Here is a 23,809-nt window from a genome sequence, read left to right on the forward strand (position 1 = left end):
GACATTAAAATCGTTCACGTTAAAACTGTTTATGAGTGATAATAAGTAAGTGATGATAAGATGGTTTTAAAATCGGTTATCGCATACAACCATTTGCCGCGAAAAATTTAACAAAAGTAACCATTTCTAATAATTTACAACGGAAAGTTGTGGATGAAATTTCTAAATGCCCATTAAAATTACACGAGAAGAAGTTCAATCAAATGCCATGGATGTAACATTAAACTATTTAAACTCGATTCGTAAAAGCATTTATCGTATGAGAAAAAAACCAGTCTACCGCTACCAAAATCTATTTCTAAAGTTCGTTCAGCATTAAACACTATTATAATTAAATACTTACAAAGGTGAGCATTCTTAATATGTTTTACGGGTTATATATTGTAATTGTGTATATATTAATACATGGGGGAAACTGGTACATTCGATTTGGGGAAATTGGTAAATTTGGTTGAGGGTAACTGGTATATTTTTAAAATCCCGATAACAGTCTTTAGGGCCACTTGCTAACACCCGTATGATTTTTATATACAACTATAAATTATTTACAGAACAAAGATAACCCTCATTAAAATCTAAAATCAATGAGACTTTAATCGTCTTAGAGTACATTGCAAGCATAGAATAAAAAATAGTAAAAAAAAAAGAATAGATGACGGTATTAACTCTTTTAAGCTGATTATATAATCTAACATATATCATAGAAATATTATTATTTTAGATTCTGAATATAAATACTGGTGTCATAAACCTTTTTTTATTGAACCTTATATTACAATATTTTACACAACATAATATAAAAAAATGCAAAGACATTTATTTTTAAGAAATGATTGATATAAGCATAAATTACAATATTAAAATTGAAGTTGGACGAGTTATCATTATTTTATCGTTTTAATTTTCAGATTTTACTTGACAAACCAATACAATTACCTATATATATTTATTATTTATAATTATACATATTTAAATATAAATTATATATATTTTACATTTATAATTTTCTCAAGGTATTTAACAAATATTGTCAACATTAAAATAATAATTTTCTAATGGGCAATAAAATATGAAATGTAATTAATTCCGATTTTTTAAAATTTGTCTCATCTGACGAAGAAATTTAAATTAATTTTGTTACTATCAACACATTTTTTGAAGTATATACTGTATTAATCTTAATTAAAATACATAATAACATAATAAAGCTTACATATTTTATTAAAACAGTGACTACAGAATAAGTTAGGCGTATCTTTAAATTGTTTTTTTTTTCATATTTAAGTGTAAAGTCTTTTGGGTTAACAATTAATATGAATAAATTATGAAATGAAAATGAATTTTTATTTTTTTATTCAATGAGTCAAAATATATAACTCACATGAACAAATCATACTACTAGCTTATATGTACGTACTTTTGAGAATCATATAAACACGGGTCATTGTGACAATATAGCTTAATCATAAAAACGTATCAGCTATACTATAGTAGCTATAGTATTTGACATTTTCAACATAGCAAAATTGTTTGTTAAAACATTTTCCAGACTATCATTCATAATATATTCCGAGACCAACAGGCTGAATAAATATTTGTTAAAAAGGGGATCGTGAAATTTTATAGTTAGCATATGTAGTTACATATGATTTAAATTATTTCTACCTATTTTGTACGATGATAGTTACAACCGTTGTATAGTAATACTATGTTAAGGATGTATATTTTTAAAATAAATTACAAGTAAATATGCGTAAATAATAAATATAATAACAAGTTGAAAATAATTACCGTTTTGCGCCATAAAATTGCTCTATACTGAGGTACGCATTGATGATTAGCATCTGTCAGCACGACGGACAAAAAAAACGGAACCTTGTCCATATCCGATCCAACGTAATTTTGGTGTACTAATAAAAACATAATTTAACATTACTTTTACTTACAAAAATTAATTTAAATAAAACTATTCTGTATGGAATTAATAATGCAGGAATCATATTAAATTAAGGTTATTTATAGTTGGAGCTTTAGCTACTTTAGTAAGCGATAAATAACAATTAGAAATACGTGTACATACATTTTCCCAGGAAGTATTTGAAATACCATCTTGTCTGAAACTCTGGATTTTCCAGGACTGGTGTACACGGAGATCCAAAAATCTGAAAAATAAAATGTATTAAAACGCGTTAGAAATGAAACTTGAAAAGTGCGTAATTTACAAACAATACCTAAATATGTTTTTTTAAATATTTATTATTTATGGTTTATATCAAAATATGACTTCTAAAGCGATTTTATTTTTGTACCTATTTATACAGACTTTTAAGAGAGTACTAAATCAGTTTAAAGAAGTATAGTGAAGTATTTCTAGATATCGTCGAAGCTTAAAAAATGAAAGCCTATAATTTAGAAAAATATCATAAGTGTAATAAATTATATAAATTATTATGATGTCGATGATTTTAATCAAAATAATGCGGACCTAGTCACAGAGAACTCTATTCGTAAAAAGTTGTATTGTTTATTATTATATTCATTTAATAGGTTTAACAGGTTCAATAGGTTTACATTTAATTATTAACGTAAACATGATACAACTTTACAATATAGTGATACAATCATTTGACTTAAAATTAAATATTAGCGATTCAAATATTATCTTTTTTATCTCTACACAGTCAATTTCCGTGAAAAAAAATACCTTTTTACGCTTCTTTAATAAAAAGAAGAAACATTCCTTGAATTTTAAAAATTCGTTGACTTGAAAAATATTTCTAATTCAATTTCACATTCAATGGCCGTTGAGAAAATTAACGGTGAAAAAAAAAACTAAGCATCAATGTAAGTCAGGTATATTGAAAATAAATATTTATGTTAGCAGTAGAACTTCACTTAAATATTTGAGTATAAAGTCGTCGGTAAATAATTTTAAAATAATACCAAGTGCAATTAATATAAAATATTTCAGATCAAGAGAAAAGAGAAGAAAAAATTATTTTATGAAAAGGAAAATTAAAAATGTTTTTTAGATTTTTTTAGATTTTTTTTTTTATAACATATATAGTACAGTATTATATTCACTTATTTTTTTTGTCAAATTTAAATACTTTGAAAATCTCAAAATTCCGAGTCAATGTAATTGATATTATTAAAACGAACACAAAAATTATATAGATTTGCAAAATTTTGTTCATCGCGGTCAAGTAAAATTAATATTGATTGGGTACTAAAAAATACTTGATTTAGTAGCCATAAAATCGTGAATAACAAAATATTATATATTATATTACTACGTTAAGGAACGAAAAAGGTAAACAAAATTCGAACTGAAGGGGTAAAATTTCAACTAATTACATAAATGATTGTAATCATACTTGTATCACGACTGGACTGGTTCAAATATTTTATTGGATTTATTTTGAAAATGTTTCTATTTTTAAACTCGTAAGAAGTTGCAAATGTTAGTATGAAAAAACGCAAAACATTCACAAAAAAAAATGGCTTGAAAAATAAAATAAAGTGGTACATTTTAAAAAGCTTACAAAACTAAAAAGAAAAAAGGAATACATTGACATCCAATCTCTATAAAATATAAATTTTGATGTATTGTAAATATTATAAATATTATAGACTATAATTATTACAACACATCGAAATTCGCTTACAAAATTTTATCATCATTAAACTAAATTCTATATCCTCATTATTAAAGTATAAACATGGTGATATATCTTAACAAGTTTAGTTTGTACACTATAAGCTCTTTACATCATACAACACATCCATTCAATAACAAAATGTATATAATCGTGTATATATGTATTGTACGTCATTGATTAATTACAGTATTTCTAGTCAATTTTCTTTAAAAGGAAGATTTACTATCCATTTGTCACTTTACACTCATTCGAGAGGTGAGATATTCGTGGCTGTTTAGATGAGAATGATTTATAAAACATTATTCACATCGTAACTATGTCAGAAGGAAACGATACACGAAAAAAAAAATTAAATTTATACAATGAGGTGATGGTTTTAAAAATGTTTATGATGTGCATACGCAACAATATAATACATACACATTGGTACGTATATTATATCGAACTACATAATGCATACCATTGCGTACGATAAATAATATTATGATTAAACATTTTTTACTACATGAAACGACCTAGTAAAATGGTACGTTCATTTCGTTACGAGCACGTATATTAATTATAATCTACACAATATTAATTATTGTCTTTTTTGCGTCGCAATGTAAAAAACAGAAAAATAATAAGTCCCTGGAATTATATTTATTTTATTTTGATTTTTTTTTTAACTACAGACACCTATGTGCAATATAACGAGCGACGAGGATAATAATAATGATAATTATTTTTACACACAAGTCGATGGCCCCTAAAGAGGCTCCCCGCGATGACATACACTCGAATGATCACATACAGTTTCAGCTGAAATCGTCGGACATTATATACAAGACATCATCACTGTTATTACACTGAGGTGGAGTCACTTATTCTGGGTGAACGATCCTGCACCAAACAGCATTCGTTGTACGTAAGCGATGCTCACCAATTTTCGGTGTAGTTTTATTATAAAAATTTTATTTATAGAATAAAAATTAAAAAAACCATATATTCAACGCTTTTTATTAGCAAATTTTATAAGAGAAATTCGATTTGAGTCATCCATCACAAAGTATGAATGGAAATTTATAATTTTTTTTTTCATATTTTGAAATACGAACGTGATAATTAACACAGTTGAAAAATAACTACAACTGGAGTTCAGAGTATCTATAAATTATCAAAATTGTATAGATCAAATCAGTATGTTATTTATTTACAACGACGTAGTAGACGTTTACTAGTTGAGTCCACAAGACCCTTTTTAGTCTAGTTAGATCCCAGTGTTTTATTAGGTAGATTTTCCAAGTACTATTTTAATTAGGTCAATACATATAAAACATTTCGCTTTTTATTTTTAAAGACTTGAATGTCTGTGATCTATAAATTAGAAGAATACAGGTGTGATTTTTTTTTTAATTTATAATATGGGGTATACAATGTTGAGCATTACCTAAATAAATTATCTAAATAAATTATCTATTATATTATTAATTTATTACCTTTATAATAAATTACTATTATTTTAAAATTTGTGTTATTGCAATATATGTTTAGTTATATTGTTTAAATTGTGCCTATAAGTATTATTTTTAATAATTGTTTGTATATTAAATAAAAACTATACAGTTTATACTTTCAAGTGACTCTTACATTGTAAGACTTACAATATTTGATTCCAAAGAAAAAATAATTAAATAATACAGATAATGGTTGAATTAAATTTTTAATATTTTAACCATAATAAGCGTTATATAAATTGTAATGAGTTGTTTTATAAAACAATAATATACCTACAAAGAATGTATTTTTTTTAAAACTAAGTACTTATTATTTATTACTTATTTCTTATACATAAGTGTACACAATGAAAATATTTTTTGTTTATTATTCATATTGGACGTACCAATTAGATCAAAATTAAGTTAATTTTAATTTAATTTAATTTTTTAAGTATAAATTTATAAAATAAAGTGTAAATAAATTAATAAAAAAATATATTATCTTTTTTTATTTAGATAAATAGTATTTTATCTTTTATCTTTATCAAGATAAATTATAACAAATTATATTTTATTTTTATCCAGATAAGTTTTTAGTTTGATGTTACATAATTATTAATTGAAAATTAGAACACTGGTGTACTCGTATACTAAATAAATTAAATAAATTATTTAAAAATGTACACAATTGGTTACAATTTAAACGATAGAGCTTTTACAAATTGAAATGTATTAAATTTTTAATATTATCAAGCGTGTTGATAATATTATCAATACTTATAAGTTATAGATTTTATTATTGCAGTAGTCGGGCAGAACTAGTATGTTATGGTTTTTTAGTTGAACCGAACTCGTATATTATCGTTTTTATAATCGGACCCAATTAGTTGTTTATCCTTATCATAAATATTATCTGAGATCCAACTCGGATCCGCCCTCCGTAGTTATCGTTATTATTATGGGAAAAAAAAAGACTAATTTCAAATAGAACAATTACGTACAGTTTTCAATTTACAGATATTTTACATAGAATGTTTTTCGACTGTTATTTTACTGTCCTATAAGAAGTTTTTTTAACTAGAGATTGTGGTGAAAACTAATATATTTTTTACTGTAATTAAAATATATGCCACATATGAAGATATAGTTAAATAGTATCATATTTTAGGTATTACTTATGTTTAAACACACGATTGATATGAAATTATATTGGGCGACCCTAACTGAATAACATCTTTTAAATGTACTTCTATAATATAAATTATAAATTTTATCACGTTGATGTGGTATGTCATCAGTATATAACAGTTTTCACTACGCATGAATGTATAATAGTTAAAATGCCAAATTCTTATCACTTTTGCGTTATACAATTCATATTTCAATCGATACTTGTATTAAACTATGTCTGACGTCTAAATAAATCACTCATCGTGATATCATAATTTTTAAAATAAAAACGCTGAATTTTTACAACAAAATTTCTATGTTGGACGTATCAACTTGTGATTAAAAATCTATCATAATAAACACTTAAATAGTATGTACTTCAAAACAAGAATAATTTTCTTAAACATTTTCTATGATAAACTCTTAAATAGTACACATTTCTGTACAAGAATGATTTTCTTCAATCAATAGAGTAATTATTGAAGTTGAAAACCCCGTTAATTGAATAATACTTTGGTCTGAGTGCCATTCAGAATAATACTCTGCCAAGTATAGATTACTATTCTAGAGCATTACGAATTGAAAAACCATTATTGATGATATATTTATTACATTTACGAAAAAGTTATTAATTATTTTATCCAAGTAACTGAGTGTACTTTTTTTTTTTTTTTTTTTTTTTATTTGTTTTATTACACAATCTGTAAATATATTATTTTTACAATAAGTGTAAGTGTTGTAGTAGATTTATATAAGAAGACTGAAGACTTGAGCGAAGAATCCATCCAGTGATGGGACTTCTTTGGAGTTGCGGATGGGTTTTATTCAGTCAGGAGGTCCCGACACCATTTTCGTTTCAGACGTCGTCTTGGGTCACCTGGAATGCTGGGGGTGGATAAGTTTGAGATTAGAGGATTACGATGGTTGAAGAGATTTGAGTGGAATCGTTTATACAGAGTTTTGGCTACGAGTTGAACTGTTGGAATAGACAGGTCCTTGTGGAGTGTATCGTTTGAGACGTAAAAGGAGGCTTTGGTAATTTGTCGAAGGCATTTAGATTGGAATATTTGAATTTTATTTATGTTAGATGGTTTGGCTGAACCCCAAAGTTGTATACCATATGACCATACGGGCTTTAGTAGCAGTTTATATATAAGTATTTTGTTGTTCAGATTGATGTGTTTAGATGTAAGGAGTAGACGTAGCTGATGGGATCGGTTATTCAAGGCAATACGTTTGGTATGGATGTGGTGGGCCCAGGTCTTGAGTGTACTTAAAATGAAAAAATAAAGTATATGAAGTAAAGTACATATATGATGAATAACTAAATAAAGGGAAACAGTAAAATAAAAAAATGATCATTTATCACTTAAATGAATATTAAAATATTTGCTGGTATCGGTTCGATTTATATTAATACGCTGCAACAATGCATACAAAACTACCATAGCTACGATCATAATTACATACAGTACATAATTTTTAGTACTTATTGTACCTTTGTATGAATCTAGAGAGTAAGATCACAGCCTGAGAAGCCTTTGTCTTCTTCTTGCGTGAGGATATTGATTTTACACATTTTAACTCAACAGTAGTGTATGCATAATTTGACACTAGTAGAAATGATTATTAATTTATTTAGATGTCCTCTTATAATTTCGTATATTTGGTAAAATACAAGTTTAATTTAGGTACTGAGAGTTACGTGTGTGATACTAATAAAGACGTCTTTACAGATTCAACCACCGACAAAGAAAAATTACTCAAGACGGACCTCGATTAAACAAAACGTATAACGTGCTATTTAAATATTTATAATCTTCTATTTTAGATTTAAAATCTTATCACAAGCTTTTTTAAAAAAAATTAAACTACAGAGATTCGTTTTGTAAAAACCACTAGTTTACCGCAGTTTTTCACATATTTTCTAGAATTTTATACTATAAACGAAATGATAATAAACACATATATTATAGACATATTGATATACACAATTTTAAAAGCTTTAAAGAGTTATTGTACTTGAAAAATGATAGTGTGTTATACAATAATTACATTTTAGTTATAAGACGCTATTTTACAGTGTCAAAATGCAGAAACTGGAAGCAATATTTTTTCTAAGTTCAACTAAATGATTCAATTAACGCAATAGATGTATATATATATATATATATATATGTGTGTGTGTGTGTATGTGTGTGTGTGTTAAAGTTGTTAAAATTAACACGGGATGTTTTTGTTATAGAAGGATACACTTTTTTTTTTTCTCTATTTTTAAGTAGTAAATCAGCACCAACAATTTCATAAGTTAAACGTGCACACAAATAGTACTTTCAGTATGTGATTTTTAAAAGTACCTAATATTTTTTTTCGATAAGAAAAAAAAGCTAAAAATAGAGAACGGAAATCATATTGAATTTTATCAACTCTAATATTTATATTTCGCATATTAGACAATGTAAATGTATGTTTTGTGGTTTGAAAATCATCTAATCATAAAAATATTTTTAATAATAAATCGAAATACTTTGCAAACTTATTTTTTATTTTTTACATACTTTCTTAAGTTAGAAACATAAAAATGTTGATTTGATATTTATATTTTTTTAAACAAATGAGAAATATTTTTTTTATTTTTAGACTTCTGATACTAATATGAATTTATTAATTTCTCAATTTTTTTATTATTTATGTAATATATTTAAGTTAGAATTGTAATGAATAGACATCCTTAACACTTGAAATTGTTATTTTTGAATGCAAAGATACACCATAGTCTTGAAAATAATACAAATTAAGACTGAGAAAATTATTTTCAAAACTGTTTTTACTTGAACTCAATCAATAAGTATAATATGGATTCTCGATACCTAACTTGTAATTTTCGATGAGTCATAAAATGAAAAATTCACTTGAAATAAATTACACACTAGGTTTTTTTAATAAATATTATTTTTTCTTCACTTTAAAATGGGGTTTAATTGTATTCGTTGTATTGCAATTTACAAACAAAATACATTACCCAATTAATTTATAATACAACTTGAAATGAAAAACTATAATAAATAACGTGCCTGTAAATTAAGAATTTCATCAATAAATGAAAAAAAAAAATCATTAACTTATTGAATTCATTTTGATTTACCTACAATATGTATTAGTCGAATTCTGATGGAAATGATACAATTGATTTTATATAGTAAATACAAAATGAGAATGGATTTAGTTATATTAAAACGTAAATTTAACATTGTGGACAAATATTAAATATAAGAATATTGAAAATATTCTATTCATCTTAAACACATATCTATGTCAATAAGTTACATTAATGTTCATAAATATTAAATATATTTTCATAGGCGCGTTTTATTCCCAATAGAAAAATACACAAATTAACGCAAATTGTTATTTATTCTTAAATTTGTATATTGTTATAATTATTTTTGAAGAATATTTTACAAAAACTTTATTTAAGAATTTAGGTAGATATTTAATACGTAGAAACCCAAAGCTAAAATTTGATAAATAATAATTTAACTGTCGAAAAACATATTACAATATGTGGGTGATCATAAGGTTGATAATTAGAAAAAATTTAATATATATTTTTTAGTAGTTACACGACTAAAAATATATTTTTTTTCTTTATTTATATCCATACATTAAATGTAAAAATTAAACAACAGTAATATGCATTGATGGAGAATTCTCAGAAAATTAAACGTGAAGTGAGGCAGGATAGAATTTTGTTTTCAGTGTTATTCAATAAATATTCGGAATTCATCTTTCGTAAAGTTCTAGAAGGTCGAAGATGGCATTAAAGTTAACGGGTTGAATATAATACGTACCTCACTGATGATGCAGTAATTTTTAAAAATAACATTGTTAGATACAATTAGGAAATAGGGTAGTAGAAGTAAAGTAAAAGAAATAAATTGCATGACTCTAATTATAAATAAAACGAAGTTTATAATAGTATCAAGGAATTACAATTTAGGACAGTTAATAAATAAAAAATTAACCTACAGAGCAACTTAAAAAATTCATTTGCTTAGAATAATGTGAAGATTAGAATCGTTTATAATAAATAAAATTGAAAATTGAAAAACTTAGTGAAGCATTTCGAAAAATTTCGAAAGTATTCAAGTGTTAATTCTGTCTTTTGGTAGAAAAATCAATGTTAAAATGTTATGTATTCTCTACATTATCATACGAAATCAAAAATTGGACACTGACAGAGTTAAAATGCAAGAAAATCAAATTATTTGTTATCATAAAAGCGAATGCTAAATTTCATAGACAGTTCCGTATTACTAATCAAAAAGCTCTAGAAATAATCGAAAAATAAAAATAACTATTAGCAACAATAAAAGCTCTGGAGCTAGAATACATGAGATACATCATTATGAATATTCAATAACACAAAATATTTAAGCTTATATTACATGAAAAGATCGAAGAAAAAAGACTAATGTCTTTGTTAAAGAATCTCCACTGGTCTAAAAAATACATCAATTAATCTATTTCGAACATCACCTAATAAGAATAACATTGCGATTAAGATGCATCTGAAACGGATATGCACTCATAGAAAAAGATGAAATGTAAAATCCAAGTCTAGGAAATGTTGGTAGTTTATTAATAATCTTAAAAAATCACTTGGTTTGCCCAACTCAATGTCGTTTTACTATAAGGCAGCTGATAATGGTCAAGATATTATTGACTTATTTAGTCAATACTTCTCTTCAGTATATAAAGATACAGTTCCTACAAATATTATTTTCAGTCTAATATGATTCAATCTATTGATTCATTAAATTCGCTCCATATTGAACTCTTAGTCTTAGTCTATAATAAATTAGATATTTTGTCTTACAAAAATGTGATTGGTCCTGATGGTCTCTCTCCTATATTTTTATTTAACTACAGATTTAGTCATTCTCCACCTATCACATATTTCTTTAATTTATATTTAAGTAGTGACTCATTTTCATCGTCTTGGAAATCCACCAGTATAAGTCTGATTCTTAAATAAGGTAATAAATAATTAATTTCGAAAGTTCTATATCAATACTCGTAATTTTTATCCTCCCAAAAATATTTTCTAAAATAATAAATGATAAATTTACGCCTATATTTAAAAATATTGTAGCACCACAATAACATGGATTTCGTAACAATAAATCATATCTTACTAATTTAATAACTATTGTTACATATTATTAATGTCTACTCATGTAATATGGATATTGCTGAGTAGACATTACGTTAATTTACATGTTTACGACATTACATTAAGTCACGGCAGTTTTACCACGACGTTCATCCGATGTAGCTGAACTCCATATTGTCTTGATGTAGTCCATAGTCCATAAGTCATATTTATACATGTATATTAAATAATAATAACTAAACTAAATCAATCTACATTTATTTTTAATATTAAGATCTTTCCTTTTATGCACCCGAGCCACGGTATAATATATTCACAAGAACTAGAAAACCTTCTCTGAATATCATATATTTAACTGATCATCCCTAACCACATTACATATTGATGGAGGCGCCGTAACCATAGAATTACAAATATTTGGGATTGGTTTAGATTTTTATTAAATAGTAGTTGTTAAATTATTTTGTATAAGTGTACTTTTAGTAAAAATTAAATTTAGAGAAGTTTAGAGAGTTGTTTGGTGAGAATTTATGAGATTTAAGTATTGAAGATAATAGTGTAGAGAAATAAAAATAGTAAAAGTGTTGTCTTATTGTGAATTTATAATTTTTTTATTACAAAAAAAAAAAAAAAACAGTATTGAGATTTATAGATTTAATTTATTACATTTATATAACTGTTGTATTGCTAATTTCATAGTTTTATAACAATTTGATTTCTTTAAAGTTTAAATAATTAAAAATGTCTTCAAAATGTTTGAAAATCATTTTAACTTTATTCTTTTGAAACTATGTATTTTAATAATAAAACAATTGAACATCATGTAAAATTGTTTCTTAACAAGGATAAACCATAAAAATTATGTTATTATCATTATTATGAATATATATATTTTTTTTAAAGTGATAAAATACATTTCAGATTTGGACAGAACTAATATAAATTAAATATAGAATGATAAAATATCGAAAGGCTTTTTTTATTTATGGATTTTGTTTTAACACACGAGTATTATATTATAATTTAATTATATGAAATAATGTAATGTAATTCATCTTGAAACCAAACTCTACATTTAAAAAATATTGCAACAAACCAAATTATTGTATTCAAAATGTGATATATATATAAAGTAATATGAGTATGTAATTATAATATTTAATAATATTCATAAGTACATAAATTACATAAATAAAAATAGCCTATCGATAATTTCCCATCAGGGGATCTCCATGTACGTTTATGTACTTCTTTATGAGAAAACATAGTGCCCTTAATCTTTAGTCCTCTCCCTGTAGCTAGGTCAATCAGTCTGCATCCATTATTATTCGAAGTTTGATGTAGGTTATGCATGCTTATAGTTGGTCTGAAACATTCTTCTCTGCCAATTTTTACGTTAAAATCTTCTAGTACAATTATTATATATCCTCTGAGAAAATCCTCCAGGCTGGTTTCTAGAAGCAAGTAGAACTCTTATTTTTCTTTGTCATTTTTCTCCTCTGTAGGTGCATGTGTATTAACAAACGCTATTTTAAACCATTTATTCTCTAATATTACCACCGTCCGTCTAGGGTTAATCACCTTGAAGTCTTTTATTGCCGTTAGTAGATATTTACGTACAGCAAAGCCGCTTCCACATTGCCTATGATTATCACAACGGCCACAGAATAAAGTTGTATTTTCAATTTTCAATGAGCCTTCCTCAGCATATCTTATTTCCTGTAATGCTAATATGCCTAATTTGAATCTCTCAGCTTTATTTACTACCGCTAGTGATGTTCCTGATTGATAAAATGTACGTATGTTCCAAGTCCTAAAGCGTAAAGCCGATTTCTATTTTTCCATTTTTAACTCCACTATTCCGAGGCAATTTGTTAGATTCCCGAACAATGGTTTTTTTACTAGGCCGGATTGTTAGCCCCAGGCTCAACACCCAACCTGGAGGACCAGACCACATTGACTTTTGCATATCAATCTGGTGGCTATTGCAGTGCATCTTAAGATGCACTGGACGATGGGGACGCCAATTTCCCAGCACCAATCAAACGTAGAACGTATCTCTTGTAATATGAGTATATTATGTACTCGTAATAATTCCATAAAATATTTACAAATGTTCAAATAACATTTAAACTCTTTGAATATTTATTTATCCATCAAACTTCATAGTTAAATTTAAATTTGTTAAAAAAAAGAACTATTTAAACGATTAAAAAAAAAATTGTTTCTATCAGATTAAACAAAAAAAAACAATGATAACAACACGAATAATAAAATAATAAAGCCAACATTTTTATACTTCATTATGATAAACTAGAAGCATAACGTGTTATACAATATTACTGTTGTATATAAATAATTACCTCTTCTTTTTCTCCCAGAGAATCACCATTTTCAATTCGGAACCTTCTACCACCTGGATCTTGACCAGAAGCATCCAATTGAGGTAACTGCAAAAATATGACAAAATCCGGTTACTTGAAATAATTGTATAAGGTGTACAGTATACTGGTAAATTTCAAACGAGTAATCATAAAATAATAATTATTAATTATCATACATAACTATAAAGTACATAAAACAGTTCTTACAATGTGTTTATGTGTTTAATTATAATGTGTTAAATAATCACATGTGTGAATATTTTGTGTTTTAATTAATGAACAATATAATAACAGCAAAAGTGAACTTAAAAATGATAAAACATAATAATATAAAATATTTCGACTAACAAGCATTCACTTTACAAATAACGCAAACGTTAATTATAAAATATAATAAAATCAGTAGTACCATGTTCTAGGGCCGTAATTCTTTGTATTTTTTTTTTTTTTTAATAGTACTTTATAGTAAAATATAAGATATTAATTCTAAGTACATTCGTTTGTATATGCATATATATATGTTACCGGCAATATGGATAATTCAGGTATTTTGCAAAGTGCCTAGGCATTGTGTAAATTACCGACCCATTTTTGGCAATGTAAATAAAACATATGATTTTCAATATTATTTTACATATAACCTAGATATTTTATTAAGTACGTTATGCAAAATGTTAATTTTTTTTAGGCAAAGTACAAAACATTTTATTATTAGTTATATTATATTAATATTCTTATAATTATTATTCATTATTACTCATATTACAAACAAAATTTAATTTTTAATTTTTATCTATTATTTTATTATTACTATAATATAAATATTTTACTCAAACTACTATTTACTTATTATAACATGTTGTAGAAAAGTGAAATTTTGGAGTGCACAAAATATTATTTTTAAGAAAATACAGTTTTTATTTTGACACTTGGACTTACAAACATATTTTAAAAATCCTTGGACAATTCTTGTGGATTGAATTTTTATTAATTCATTATACTGTTAATCAGATAAAAAAGTAGTATTAGTGGCCAAATTTTTTAAAAAATGTTGTAGTTTGTTATAAAAATTTGTATTCATATAAATCGTATCCATAGTATTGCAACACCATAACGAGACACAAAAATGACGATATTGTAATTAAATTATTAGTACGTTCAATATTGTACCTTAGAATTATTATTATAGTAGTAAAAGAATAATAATATTTATTGTGTTAAATCTTGCACGTATATTTATAATAAACGATAAGTAAAGTTATTGGTAATACACGATGATTAATTTTGTTTGTTTTCATCATATTGCATACTCCACGTTTGGCATTATTCATAATACCTAGGCAAAGCTCGTTTTATGTATATTGCCGAGTGATTTTTGGCATTTTGCAAAATACCGGATTATCTATATTACCGGTAACATATATATATAAATATAACTCAAAAATCATCGTGTTTTGTAAACTTTCAATCGAGTTTTCAAATCATTACACTGTGTGTTCGCACGTTGTTCGTCGATAAGCGAGACACATGATAAACACTTAATATATATTGAATTCGTTAACAAGTTCCGCTGTGTTTGGATGGACCACTTTACTTTTAAGGGTATGATACAGAAGCCCAAAAATTCAATAAAGCAATATTAAACAGCAGTTGAATAAATTGTCAGGCTCAAAAAGCGCTGTGTGTTGTCGAATCAAATATATATTTTCCAGCACGAAGATAGTCGTATAAACAGTAATACAGACTACTGTTAAGGGGCCTCGCTATAGCATTTATTTAAGGAGCAACATTTAGGCAATTTCTAATCACATCGTCGCCACTCGAGATCTATGTGATAGTTGTAAATGTTTATTAGTGTGGTGTGGTGTCAATGCGGGTACCACTTCTTTTCGTACCATCATCCAAGTAGTCGTTCATTGTAATTGTTATCGCAGTATACCATATTTGTTGAATTGTAATTATCGAAAACTAGGTACCCATGTTTTGATGTACAACAGTAAATATTAAAAAAATTAGCTGCAAATAGTTTGCAGTGCAAAGTAATTTGTACTATTATTTATATTATTTTGGTTCATGGTGATCTCTTATTCTCTTTATGAAACCTTTGTGGGTTTTTTCATTTCAAATTTTAGTTTTCATTTTACATTTAGAATTAATTTTTCTAATTACAATAGCTAACTAATCTTTACAGAAACTAACAGGGCTCAAAATAGACAGGAACGCGGTTCACGAAAACATTTTTTTTAGCGATCCGGTTCGTAAAAAAAATACGTTTATCGTTTCGGTTAAAACAAATTTTTAGTGTACCTACCATATTTTGGTAAAATTTAAACATTTTGCAGAATTGTTCATAGTAAAATATTTAATAAACGTCAAACGACCGCGATTTATAAGTACATTTATTGCTTATCTATACGATAATCGCCGTCCGCCGATAATGTATTTTTGTTTTATTTACATAATAGTATGTGAATTTTAAAAGTTAAAAATAAAGCATTAGGTTGTTTGATTTTTAAAAATATAAAAAATTTTGAATTATCTGTTGTTGCATGACTTTGATTTTCCAAACCTTATTTTAGTTTTTAGAATTATTAATAAAATTGTAAAAACTTAAAGGCCTATTGTTGATTTACTGAATGAAATAGATAATAGATTAACAAGTTTTAAACGGTATGAATATGCGAAAAATTTTACACCTTGATAAAACGTCAGTGGATTTAGAATTCTTTTTAGCACTTTATATAACATCAGAGATGAAAAAAAATGATTTGCCAAAAACAGTATAAAATAATAGGTACAACTTATGTAATAAAAATGGCTTAGTATTTCAGGAAAGGGAAATTATAATTTTGGTGGGTCAAATCTCCTAACTCTATGGTATGTACTAAAAAAAAAGAGTTCTTGTTCAGAAAATTTTCCATTTCGAGCACTGGAAACAAAGCTGAATAGTGACTGAATAATTCAAATTTGAAACATAAAACGATAATAAAATATAACATCCAATGTAGGTAATAGACAAGGTTTATAGATTATAATCTATAAACCTTGGGTAATAGGTATATAATATCGAGTGCATATGAATTCCGCCACAAGTATTTTTTTTTTTACTGTAAACACAGCCACAAAAAAAAAAAAAACAGGTAAAATTGGGTTCATGTAAACTCCACCACTGAAAAAATCAGGTAAAATTGAGTTCAAGTAAACTCCGCCAGTGAAGAAAATCAAGTAGTAGTATAAAATCAATACGATATCTTATCAAAAATAATTATAATATAATATATCATATCGTTCGCATTATACAGGGTGTTTCTAGAATGGATGAGGACACTAGAATAAGCGTAATCATTATAATGGCCCAAATTCCAATTCTAGTTGCAAGGTCGGCTGCCTTGTCAGCCATTTCGTTGCCGGTTATGCCTGTATGGGGTGGTATCCACATAAGTTCAATGTTTTTAGAGATCGATTTTAATACTTCTTGGATATTTTGGGTGATTTCATTTGTGGGTTGAGGGTTTTGAAGGGCAAGTAAAGCACTGAGCGAGTCGCTTAAAATTAGAATATTATTTGAGATGATGGTCTAGGCTAATATGGTAGCTTCGTAAATGGCTTGTGTTACAGCAGAGAATATGCATGTTTCTGATGGTAGTTTATGAAGCAGAGTAATATTATCTTGGGAAATTGCAAAGCCGACTCCACGTGCGGATTTAGATACATCCGTGTATATTTTCGTGAAATGAGGGTATTTAGTTTAGATAATATCATAGAAAAGAAAGATGATAGTATTAGGATTTGTGTCGTGTTTGCTTTTGTTGTAAAACCTCAGAATTTACATAGATTTGCCAAAGCCAATTGGGGTAGTTAGAATATGTGATTTTGATTTTTGTAGATGTCCATATATTAAGATTATAAATAAGCTTGAAGAAGATATCATGTATGGGCGGCAAGGGTTTTTTTATTAAGGCTATTCTATTTGAGATTTGGTTGTTGAAGAAGATGTTGTATCCTAAGTGATTTAGTGTGCTTTTCCTTTTAATTCCATAGTTTAAGAGTTTTTTTCTCTGAATAGGATGAGGGGTAGTTCACCGGCATAGCATAAAGTGCTGACAGTGGAACTGGTTCTGAAAGCTGTTGATAAACGAATTCCTTCGTTGTGGATGGGGTCTAATATTTTTAGGAGATTTTAATTAGCTGTAATGTAAAGGAGGCGTAATTACGAGTAGTGTTTTTTGTGGTATTATTTGTATGAATTTCTGGGCTGTTGACAATACTCTCGATAGTCGCCAAAGGTGATGGTGCTGATTGTGACTGAGTAGGTATGTAGGGGGTGGCGGTAGTGGATGTGGTTATAGGCATATTATTTGGACGACGAGATAGAGTAGATTGTGTGGTAGATATGTTTGTAGGTTTGGTAGTTTATATTAGATTTGTTTTATTTAAAGTTTTAGTCGATATTGGTTTTATAACCGGTGATAAAGACGGTCGGCCTGTCTTATTAACGTTGCTCATTATGAGATAAGATGGGTAATTACACAATACTATTATATTACTCGTATAATGTGAGTGTCCAATGGTGTGCTATCGGGAGTTATAAAATGCGCACTCGCGAAAAGATAAACATGTGTTACACGGTCGGCTGTCAGACACTTGTATTACCTTTTTATCTTAATCGATATTTTGGTGGAGTTTACAATCGCCCAGGTATATAATATTATTGTCGGGGCACGGAAATATAACTATTTGCTAACATTATTATAGGATACCACGAAATAACGTATCTAATTATATTACACTTTATAGATTCATTATCTTGACGCGGCGCGGTAGCTGTACGGAGGGCTCTCCACGCACTCGCACACACATGTCATAGCGTAATATTGTAATCTCGAACAAATGTTCATTTTTCACTCTAACATACGATTCTAATTCAAACAATACGACGCAATGATTATCTCGATTTGCATTCTGAAAAAAACATTTTCTTTTTCCATAACATGTACGAGGGATCAATCGAGGCACATTTTAAAAATTGTATTTAATTAATTAAATATTTAAGTTTTAAATTCCGTATTTTTTTGAATTTTCAACAATATTTATTGTAATTCAAATTACAAAAATTAAAAATGTGGCTCAATCGTTCCCTTTTACATATTATGGAGAATCCGTATATTTTTTCAAAATGAAAATCGTGATAATTATCGACACATAGCGTTAAAATTAGAAACAGTAGTTTTTGTTAAAAAAAGACGTAGTGGTGATGTCCCCCCTTAAGTCACGATCAAACACATGCGTCGTGCGCATTTTGGGTCAGTTCAAACTGCGAATCAAATCCTAACTATTCACTTCGCTCTCAATCTAGCCCATTTAACTCATTAATTTTAGAATACACAGATCAGGGACTGAAACCATACCGAAAAGAAACGGTTTTGGAACCGGAACTCTTTTAATATTAGCAACCGAAACCATATCAAAACCCTAATTCAAATACATTTTTAAAATCGGAAATTTATTAAAATAAATATTTGAATATTTTAAATTATTTTATATTGGGTTTTTCAATTTAAAACTTTATAAAAGAGAAATATAAATTTTTAATTATTTTAATTCATAGTACATTTTTTAAAATTATAAAGTTAAAAACCACAAAACAAGGTTCACTTTAAAATTATATGTTCTATATTTTTTAGAGTTAGTATCTTAACAAATAACTCACTTTATGAACTTATTTTAAGTATTATGTGGAAAACTAATTTTCTTCGTTAGCATTAATTAACATCCGTAAATTACCGTAATGCGCTGCCCCGCCTACGAAAGTTTCGTCTCGTGTAGTCAGTGACCAAAATTTGGCTACAACTCGTTTGCGCAAAAATGCACAACTTGAATGCGCACATATATTTTGGCTAAGTGTGACGAAAATCCCTAGTGTCAGAACTCGTTTGCTTATTATCTTTGATTATTATACTCCTCGTGATTATGAAAGTTGGTTACTTTTATTATTTTGTTTGATTTATTAACACTCGCAGGACATTTTTATTAGTGCATCTAAAATTTAAACATTCACTCAATAAAACACGGTATTCTCTAAATTTATAATTATCAATATTAAAACATCGTTTTTCTCACCGAAATTCAAAAATATTAGAAATGTCTACGCTAAATTAAAGTTTACGTCGTCAACACACTGTACCATCCATATCCATAGTCAAGGCTGTGTTAAAGGGGTTCAAAGGAGGTAATTTCCCCCGAGCGCCGTAGTTTTTTAAAAGTAAGTGGGCGCCCTTATTTGCACTTAATATGCTACCTATGCCCAGTGGCTCCGTAGAAAAATTTTGCCCCAGAGCGCTGAAATGTTTGACATGGCTCTGTCCATAGTCCATACCTACCGAAACTTTACTAAAAGTTGTTGGGAAAATCCAAATATATATAATCTACTGTCTACATAGTCGATTTAAAGAAAATATTAAGATAATATATTTGATAATTTGTACTGCACTCTGTAACGAATATACGTATATACGTGTTATGTGTATGAATGTGTCGTTGTGCACAAACGAGTTATCTATTTTCAAGTAAACGACTGATTTCGTCATGCGCAGAGTCATTGATTTTCAGGTAAAAAAAATTTTGAATATGCGCAAACGAGTTGCAGCATTAAAATTCCCCCCCACCACATTAAAGAGTACATGTAGTCAGTGGTCTAACTCTATTGTTTATCAGCGACCGATGGTCGTCTCTTCCAAGAAAAATCCCAAATTCCTAAACAACGTTATAACAATATTATTCTATTATACATTTACCTAGGTACTCAATCGGCATAAAATTAAATTTTTTCGATGACAATGTATAATTAGTAAATTTTATATTATGGTACTAGAAAAATAATTAATAGCATAATGTACTATACTATTTTTTTTTTTTTTTTGTTGTATACGTTTCGCTTTACGTGTGGCTTCATCTTAAACACTAAATGACCGTTGTACACCTTTTACGTCGTTATCAGCTTAAGATTAATTTCTTTGTGACGTATATATATGGTATTTTATAATACCTACCTAATAATACAATTCTATGATTATTTGCAATGTTTACCTAGTATACGGGTTTGTGATCCTCTGTATTAAATTACGCGCTGTGCAAATCAATTCACCGTCTAAAACAACGATATTATAATCATATAATGAGGTTTAATTTGGATATTTTATAAACAATTTAATGGTTTATAAAAAAAGTGCAAAAATATTTTTCACCTTCATCAGTATCTTTCCTTTTAAAGACAAAATGTGCAAAGCAATATTGATAAGAACATATCATTGATAAGAAAATCAATTGTTCTATGATTAGAGATGAGATATTAAAAGAAAAACTTCACTGATATCCATAAACCTTATACCACGAAATCAGATAGATTTTAATTCCTACCTTATACAAATATAATGCGGACCCGTGTGGTAGCCGTTATCGAAACGTCTGTCGCTAACCGTGCGGTTAGGTTAGGTTAGCTCTCATCAACCACCAGACCGCGGCACGCAACGTCGCCGCGGCACCCCGTCCACTCATCAATCAACGGACAAGGAACGCGAACGGTCTCGACGACGTCCGCACGGCAACACTACGAACCGGTCCGTTATGGTCCGTTGTCGGCCTGTTTTTCCATAACCGTGTACATGAACACACATTTTTTTTTTGTTATTTTTTTTGTGTTAAATTACATGGTGCCAAACAGTTGTTCCGTATCGCAAAATTTTTATTATAATTATAATAAAAGCCATCAATTATTCACTGAATTACAAATAGCACCGCTGATCTGTTTTTTTTATTATTATTATTTTATTGTTTTAATTGAATGTCGTGCCGTAACTTTCACGACAAATAGACCAACCACATTACATACTATGGTACACGTAGAACGGTCATAGATAAAAGGCACTCTTCATATATGACTTGTGACTGCACAATAATTAATATTATCATAATATCGTAGTGCATTATCATTGTTCCAATCAGGGGCAGATTTGGGTATGTGGTGGGCCTTGAGCGGAATGCATTGTGGGGGCCCCTTACACATTAACAAGAAAGTATATTTTTTTACTTATTAAATAATATATATAATCATATTTAGTATTAGTAACAATTAACTACTTATTTAATAATAAATGATTATAAAAACAATCAAATTGAGTATAACTAGTATGAGTAATATCATCATAATATTAGGTGTAATTAAATAAATAATAAAAATAAAAATGTCTAGTAATTAAAATTAAATGCCAGGAACTTTTCTTAGTTTAATTTATACAAACTTATCAATAACGTTATGAAAATCAAATTTTCTAAAAACATCAGACTCAGTGCTCATTATCGCTAGTTGATTGAGCATGTCTCCGTCCATAGAAGTACGTAATCTATTTTTTTATGTACTTTAAATTAGAGAATGATCTTTCACTATTGCTGTTTGTAATCATAAAAAAAAGATAAATACAAAGAACTATTTCAATATTAGGAAAATAATCTTTTGCTTTCTTATCAATTAGTATTTTACGTTTTCGACTAATATTGTGAAATTCACTGCTTTGATCTTTAAAATATTTATAAAATTCTTTAAATTGAATAAGTTCATTTTCAAAGTGTTCATCGATGTCATCTTGGTAAATTTTAACAAGTTTAATTGCTTCATTTTCAATTTCTTGATTACTTAGTTGTTCTAATTTTCGAAGAGAGCCAAGTCATTGGTATACCAATTCATAAGCAGACAATCGTTTATCCAAGTTGGAAATAAACGTATCAATTACAGGTAAAAAATTTTAAATTTTGAATTTTTGAGAAGAAGTTAAATCTATCCCGGGTGTTTCATGAGAATCTATTGGATTTAAATGGGTATTCCTTTGCCGTTTACGATGTTTCAAATAATATATGTATTTTATTAAAAGTAATATTTATTCTTTATATAGTAATTGTTAAACTTTGAACTAACCTCAGAAGATGTTGTGTTAGGCTGTACTATGAAAAACTCTGTTTTTCGCCTAGTTTTTGAAATTATTTCTGTATTTTTTTTTTGTTTTTCTTTTGCCAATTTATGTTTATCTGCACCACTCATATAAAATTGCTTTAATTTATGACGATCTTCCATTTTCAAATTACAACACTATTCATTGGTTAATAACTTACAATATAAAGTAGGTAAGTGGCGGGCGTCAACTAAACTTGAGTGGCGGGGGAATTGCCTTCCTGGCGGGGGTCAACTAGACCAGTACCTAAGAAACAACTAGACTACTGGAGTCTGTAACTATTGTAGGTGTACATAACTAATATTAACAAACGTCTAACTTGCAATAAGTGTAACGAACAAATAACGATAATTTACCTATTGACGGATAGTCTGTAATGTGAATTTTATGATATTTCCAAAAACTAATCTCATAATTCTGATGGTAAATTATTGTCGATAACCGTCGTGTTTACTACAACATTTTGGTGCATAATTCCAGACCCAAATGTGTATATTTAGAAACACATTTACTAATATTCTTACAATCGAAGGTGCACAAGGATGGCTTAAAAATCTCTTATCTATTTTTAGACACCGTTAATTGTCAATAAACGCGAATACATCTATTATTAGTTAGTAAAATTAAATGTTTGAAATGTCTAAATACAGTTCAATATTATTTAATTAAATATATGTAAATGTAAATAAAATATTTGTGGGATTTAAGTAATAAAAATCACTCAAAATTCAATTTAATTAAAATAGACACTATATTATATAAATATATATGAACAAATATCGATACGCGTTACAATTGCAGAGGAAATGCCGAATATATCGCGGAGTGTAATTCACGGTGTGTCGCGGATTGTACTCACGGACTGATTGAATGAGCGTCTGACCAGACGGTATATATATATATATATATATATATATATATATATATATATATATAT

General features: G+C 27.5%; 1 protein-coding gene across 2 annotated transcripts in view; it reads right to left on the reverse strand.

Moving 5' to 3' along the window:
• Positions 1-23,809, reverse strand: part of LOC112683863 (GTPase-activating Rap/Ran-GAP domain-like protein 3) — a 196,706-nt gene that overhangs the window by 130,268 nt on the left and 42,629 nt on the right. For both annotated transcript variants that reach the window (XR_003148622.1, XM_025555048.1), the window contains exons 4-6: positions 13,850-13,936; positions 2,081-2,162; positions 1,792-1,910 (exon numbers count right to left, since the gene is read on the reverse strand). Coding sequence is in view for 1 of the 2 variants with exons in the window: in XM_025555048.1 (XP_025410833.1) it covers positions 1,792-1,910; positions 2,081-2,162; positions 13,850-13,936 (288 nt within the window). In the remaining variant the exon portion in view is untranslated. The remainder of the gene's footprint in view (positions 1-1,791; positions 1,911-2,080; positions 2,163-13,849; positions 13,937-23,809) is intronic.

The sequence above is a fragment of the Sipha flava genome, unplaced genomic scaffold (assembly GCF_003268045.1).
Source record: "Sipha flava isolate LNK unplaced genomic scaffold, YSA_version1 236_pilon_pilon, whole genome shotgun sequence".
Lineage (NCBI taxonomy): Eukaryota > Metazoa > Arthropoda > Insecta > Hemiptera > Aphididae > Sipha > Sipha flava.